We start from the raw sequence: 6,929 nt of genomic DNA, 5'->3' as shown, positions 1-6,929 counted from the left end.
TAAGAAAACGCCATTGTCTGGGCTTTGAGCAAAGAGACGGTGGCCGCAAGAATAAAGGGACATGCGTGTTTCATGTCCCCCATTTCCCCTCGGCTGACTGTGTGTCACTGTGTGTTTCATGGGAAACGGTATCGTGTTGCTTTTACCGTATTATTTCAATACAGATGTCACACCATCTTATACAATGAATACACCGTCACGACAATGAATAGGGTGAATTATTGAGTGACCTTAAAGTACTTACAAAAGGCACAGAAGAGCAGAAAAATTCCTTCTTTTTAATTCGCTATCCAGTTTCACCAAAAGAATGAAGAAAAGATAAAGACACACAACCTGAAGTAAACCATTCTTATGAGAAAGGCACGTGGAAATCATAAACTGAGGGAATTCGATGTACAGATAAACAGGATGAAGTAAAAATAGACTCGCGCTGCTGCGAAAAGAAATATTCAGCATGCTACCGTCCATGTTTTTAAGCATAGTGTCAAATATAGTAATAAATCCTGAGAGAGGCGGGCCATAAAAAAGAAGGAACCCTGCAGAAGTGGACTTATTAAAGAACCTGACCCCTGACTTTTTCTGGAGGTTTCAAAGTGTGACATTTAGTGAGGCGCAGCAGACTCTGTGGCATATGTAACCTGACCCTCGTGCCCACTGCGCCACAGCACTATACCCTGTGCTAATGTGAGGTCAAGGGGCAACTGGGTTTGGGACCTACCACTTCTGTACACTCCCACTTAAGTCCTGGGAGCAGGGATTCTGTGGGGCCACACTCAGGGTTCGTTTTGTAAAAATACCGGGTAAAAGAATGCGTCTGTACACAGTAAAATCGCCAGTGTTAAAAAGGTCAAATTAACACTCACAGTGTATATATAATCCACACTCTCAAAGTGTGGATTATATAAACACTGTGAGAGTTAATTTGACCCTTTTTAACACTGGCGATTTTGATGTGTATAAGTAGGCTGGAAAATGGATTTGAACAAACCAATCTTTCCAATATGTAAATACACATAGAGCGCATAAATAATTTCTATTGGCTGTGTATGAATTGTATACATTTACAGAACCTATATTGCTAGAACATCCAAGCCAGCAGGGGTCAGTGCTATATGACTTCCCTGCCTAGTCTATTAATATTGTGACAGATAATATCATTCATTATTAGTTTAAAAATGTTAGCAAGAAAAGTTTACAAAACAAAAAAAAATTATTGAAAATAAAATAAGAATATTTTATTGTGAGATTAATTTATCCATGCTCTTCACCTGTTAGTGTCTCTCGTGAAACAACATGTAATCCCGATTTCCCCTGAAAATCAAGATTGCTTAGTGATTTGAAACGGAAAATGTGAGTTTTTAAGATGTTTATTTAAAATCTATTTAATATTGTTATTTTACTTTGATGTCACTCAATTTTAAAACCAACAGAGTAATGGGTATTGCTGACAAGCCCAGAATGTTTTTTTTAAGATGATCTAAAAATGTGAAATGTATGGTATTTGTGAAATAAATTGTGTCACTAAATTACATTTAGAGATGAAAATAGGCATTATTTATGACCATTCGTTATATAGAATTTTATCCAAACTGAGCAAAATACATTTTTTGTGCGTTATAATTTATAGGCAAAAAAATCCGCATTCTCATAATGGCCATGGAAAATAATAATTTGGAAAAAAAACAGCAATTTCTTTAAAATGAGATGAAGTGTGTTGGACATTGTCACCGAACACAAACGAGATTTAACAAAATGAGCCAAGCATAACACATGATTATAGTGTGAAACATTTAATGTCCGACTTCAGATTTATTAATTATTAATCTTATATCGTCACAAATTAAGGTTAACTAAACATTGGCTAAAACGGAATTAGCTATAACCTACTTTGATTAGGAAATTATCATTTTTTTTGTTATTTCAGAATATTGGATTAATTTGTTGCATAGCACGACATGTTTAATGTATCGAAAATGTTGATTTACGCTGTTCGTTTAACCTAAAAATAAGCACATTCAAAGTGAACTAAACTGCTATGACCATGAGACTTATAGGAGAATAACCTCATTGTATACTACACCTTGTATACGGTAGTGATGTATTTTTTGAGGGAAGTAGTTTATGGTGTGTTTACCATTGGTATGTGTGCAGGAGTTAGCTTCGACCTTGCCAGCCCTCGCCTTTAGGCCATAAAAGAGCACATCTTGAAATGATCAAGGCCTGAGAACGGGCACGGCCTTTCGATTTCTGAGGTTTAAGGAGGGGGCGCACCGCAATGTGGTGGAGACATTACGACAACCCGAGCGCCGTCAATCACGACCCGTGTGCTGTTACACTGGAGCTGATACTTGACCCTGCTTACGAATCGGCCTAAATATCGTTAAACTCAATAAAGTCTACAGTCACATATACAGCAATTAAAATTTTGTTACGAATTGGAAAACCACCGTTACAAACTGATGAAACTTCGTTAGTCCAATAAGAAATGAAGTGATGCATGTCAAAAAAGAAAGAAAAAATATTGGCGTGACATTTTCGCCTTTGAAAAAGCAAGCAGTTGTTAAATTGTAAAAACCTTCATTTAAAAAACCCAAACTGAACCAGTTACACAAAATACAAATATGTAAATTAAACATATATATATTATTATGAACATTTTTATTTATAATTATATTTTATAATATCGCCCCAAAAGTGTAAATATATTGAACATCCTTATATTTTAAATGTTCAGCAAAAGAAAAAACGCATGTGTTGTGGTTGATTCCTCAGGACAGATGGATGGGGCAGCTTTCATTAGCCTGTTCCTCTCTGACCCTTCAGAGACAGTGAGCAAAAAGTTGTTTTCACAGGTGTACGGATTGGCTGCTAAAACCGATTAAGTCCTCGTTTCATCCCAAAGTCGCGAGGCTGAAAATGAGTTTGCAAGATCATTTCAGTTTTAAACAGAGAACGCGGGAGGCCGCTAAAGTGTATTCTACATAAACGGGCCCCTGCGCAGAGAGCGCTTGGAGGATTTCTTAAAAATGAACGTTGCGTCTAAATTAAATTAAAAAGAGGTGCTCCATTCTGGGTGAGTGATTGTGAGTTTTGGGTCGCAGTGGTGTCAGGTTGCAGATTTTGACGAAGATAACGAAACGCGATCTGTGCCTTAAAACAACGTCTGGATGGCAAAACCTCGACGAACACAGAACTCATTTACTAATGCACCGGTTTTAGATTTCACTGTACAGAGAGAGGGGAGAAAAACCGAGCAAGAGCGAGGTGGGAAGAAAATGTCTATTCTGAGCCAGAACTATACAAATTTTACAAATTATTGACGTGCATATGGTTATATTTACGGTGTATGGTGTTAAAAGAAAAAAAAAGATTGTCATACGATTTAATTATGCTTTATTATATGTAGCTACGATGTTTCTTAAATTTCCTTTCTCTCTCAAATGTTTCCTCACGAATTGTGTGGAGTTCAAATAAACGTCACATGCGGGAACTTCTTTTTCCTTTTCCCCCGTATATAAATGCATCTTATTCTTTTACAATAGCCTTTAACACACTTAAAAAAACGGCTAAAGGATTGTTTGCAGTGATGTCATGGAAGAACAATTTTTTAGTCCCCAAAAGAAATTTACGGTCAAATGCGCTTTAAAGAACCACTTCTTTTATTTTTTACGCTACACCCCACCTTCTGGACAACAGAAAGGTTCTGCGGATTTTTAAGGTTCTTTATGGAACCCGCCTGACAATGAACCTTTGAGGAACCATTATTTTTAAGAGTGTGGATTGTAGGCTTGAGCATTCAATCGAATAATCTTAAGAGAAGCAGTCGTTTTTTATCTAGTGTCAAGCATTGGGTTATCTTACCAGCTGATTGTTTTTAATGGATCTCCAAGTATCTCCGCGTGTATCTCCTTGCGCACAGAGTGTGCCCTTGACAATGAGCACAAGCCAAGCCATAAAGTGAAAATAGCAATCTAATCACCTGTATGGCAATTATACTCTTAATTGCGGATGCATCTAAACAGACACTAATATGCAATTGTTGTTGTATTCTGGAATAGAATACAATGGAAAAGAAACGCATCCCCTCCAAAGTTTATAAATAAAATAATCTTCGTCTGTGTTCTTGTCTTTATTTTCAAAATTACGATTTAACGTTGGCAAGGACGTTGCCAAAGTTCGCTTAATAACATGCAAAGGCTTTATGTGAAATATGAGTAAACGCTACCTATAGACAGTTGCTATAATTGATTAGTATCGAGGTGCCCGTCTCCCTCAGGTAGAACTGGAGACGGGGGATCCAGTTTCAGACCACCGGGTCCCCGTGGGAGGAAATGGAAGCAGAGTTCTCTCCACACTGCTGCTGGGGATAGGGCAGATGGAGAGCCAATCAGCACACGCGCACTGCTCTTTTAGCGCGACATGACTCGATAGTGAGCAAACTGTCTTGAACAAACACCCAAAACTTCACGGCTCGCGCAGCGGACGTCGCCAAACGCAGTGACCTGCGCAAAAATCTCGCACGACGACCTCATCGCTCCAATTAAACGAAGACAAACAGAAGCTGTCACCCATTCCGCTTCCTTCATAGCATCATAGCAAGGAGAGCGGTTTGGCAGTTGGGATTCAGCTCACTGACCAGACGTCATGTCAATGTTGCCTTCTTTCGGGTTTACCCAGGAGCAAGTAGCGTGTGTGTGCGAGGTGCTGCAACAAGGGGGGAACCTTGAGCGCCTCGGCCGATTTCTGTGGTCTCTTCCGGCTTGCGACCATCTCCACAAGAACGAGAGCGTCCTTAAAGCCAAGTCTGTGGTCGCCTTTCATCGTGGAAACTTTAGGGAGCTTTATAAGATATTAGAGAGCCACCAGTTCTCTCCGCACAACCACCCGAAACTGCAGCAGCTATGGCTCAAGGCCCATTACATTGAGGCTGAGAAGCTGAGGGGACGACCACTGGGAGCGGTGGGGAAATACAGGGTGCGCAGGAAATTTCCTCTGCCGCGCACGATATGGGACGGCGAGGAGACCAGCTACTGTTTTAAGGAAAAATCCCGCGGTGTACTGCGCGAATGGTACACTCACAATCCCTATCCATCTCCCCGGGAAAAGAGGGAACTGGCCGAGGCCACGGGGCTGACCACCACACAAGTGAGCAACTGGTTTAAAAACAGAAGGCAAAGGGATCGCGCAGCTGAGGCGAAAGAAAGGTACGATGAATCACCTGAGCGGATGAGGATAAAAATGTGTTTTATATTCAAAACAAGCACTCTATTACGCGTTCTACTTATGACATTTTGATCATCACACGATTTTTAACGATGCTTGTTATTGTTTGTGGAGCCATGATGCTATTGTTGACAAACAGAACACGTAGACATTTTTAGTCCACGAGTGCTAATTTATTTTAGGTCTAATAACAGGATAGACATTCAAAAGTCAGATTATTATTACAAGAAATTAACTGTGTAAAATAAAGATTATTTCTCTTTTTGACTTTTTAGTTATCAATCAGAATAAATAAGGTATTCCGTGAAGACAAAATGCTTTTTCGTGTAAACATTTTAATTTTTTACTGCTATTTTGCTTTGGAAAATATATACAAGATTGCATTTCAATTCTGCATTTCATAATTAATTCTGTAATTTGTCATTTTTAATATAAGGCTAAAGAGACTATAAATAAAGGATATTTCATTTTAAAGATAAAACTAAATGCGTATTCTTCACATTCTGTGCATCTCATGATTTCTGGCAGAGAGAACAGCGAAAACAACAACGCGGGCGCTAACAAACAGAACCAGCTGTCACCGTTGGACGGCGGGAAGTCCCTGATGTCAAGCTCGGAGGACGAATTCTCGCCCCCGCAGAGTCCTGACCAGAACTCCGTGCTCCTGCTCCAGGGTAACATGAGCCACCCCGGCGCGTCCGCGTACCCCATGACCGGCCTCGGCGCCGCACAGTCGGTACACGGCATGCAAGGACACCCACATCAGCTCCAAGATTCATTATTGGGACCTTTAACTTCAAGCCTAGTGGACCTTGGTTCTTAAATGATTAAGACTGCGTTTTTATTTATTTTTGTTTATTTTGTACCGAATAGACTGAGATCTGCCACTTTTACTGTATATATGAAAAATGAACAGTATAAATCTAATGAAAAACCCTTAGTTATTCTCTGGTTTGCAGAGAAATGCTCATGTGATACGCTTTACCATGGTAGGTTATACGGACTGACATTTGCCACGTCGTTAAACTGGTCAGAAGACAACCCAAAAGCAGTTAATAAAACAATTCTTTTCTTTAAATTCATACGAGTTTCTTCTAGCATTTCATCATGCAGTGTACTGTTTTGCACCAATAAAATCCGTTGAGACAAAGCTAAATCAGTGGAATTTTATATTCGCTATAAATATGGGATATGGGGAGGTCGAAAAAATACAGATAGAAAGCACGTTTCTATTAAAATGTAATTGTTATTATTATTATTTTGTACAATGTACAATTTACTAAGCAATAAAATGGTAAATTAAAAAAAAAATTAAGATAATATTATAGGTGCAAACGGTGCCAGATGTTTGTTTTTTGAAAGCATCGGTCCAAATGTGAAATGTTTACCATTTTCCTTTAACATAACACACTGCAAAACTATATAAATATATTATTTTACAAAATCACGTAACCTCAAAATATATAGGCTCGAATAGTGTTTAGCAAGTATAGGCTATTGTAAATAATAAAACTATTGTGGACACTTAAATATGTAAAATAAACAAATATATAAAATATTAAATCAAATATCTGAATTTTTACGTTTTCGCCTTCCTTTCAATAAATCACCCATTTTATTCACATATCCATGTCACAAACGTTCTCATAATAATGCGGGTCAACAAAAAAGCTGGGAGTTGTTGATTTTCCTTTAGCCTCAGGAGG

The 6,929-nt window shown here is 38.6% G+C and overlaps 1 protein-coding gene across 1 annotated transcript; it reads left to right on the top strand.

Moving 5' to 3' along the window:
• Positions 1-4,441: 4,441 nt before the first annotated feature.
• six1b (SIX homeobox 1b) lies at positions 4,442-6,700 on the top strand. The gene is made up of 2 exons (XM_057353116.1): positions 4,442-5,204; positions 5,752-6,700. The coding sequence occupies exons 1-2, from the start codon at positions 4,645-4,647 to the stop codon at positions 6,044-6,046; spliced, it is 855 nt and encodes a 284-aa protein (XP_057209099.1). The 5' UTR covers positions 4,442-4,644; the 3' UTR covers positions 6,047-6,700.
• Positions 6,701-6,929: the final 229 nt, after the last annotated feature.

The sequence above is a fragment of the Triplophysa rosa genome, linkage group LG15, assembly GCF_024868665.1.
Source record: "Triplophysa rosa linkage group LG15, Trosa_1v2, whole genome shotgun sequence".
NCBI lineage: Eukaryota > Metazoa > Chordata > Actinopteri > Cypriniformes > Nemacheilidae > Triplophysa > Triplophysa rosa.
The sequence above is the reverse complement of the archived record's forward strand: the minus strand, read 5'-3'. Positions and strand labels throughout refer to the sequence as shown.

Excerpts from the sequence above, each read along its gene's own strand:
- six1b (XM_057353116.1), top strand. The coding sequence starts at position 4,645 with ATGTCAATGTTGCCTTCTTTCGGGTTTACCCAGGAGCAAGTAGCGTGT. Across the intron at positions 5,205-5,751 it reads GCAGCTGAGGCGAAAGAAAG|AGAGAACAGCGAAAACAACA; the intron begins GTACGATGAATC and ends GATTTCTGGCAG.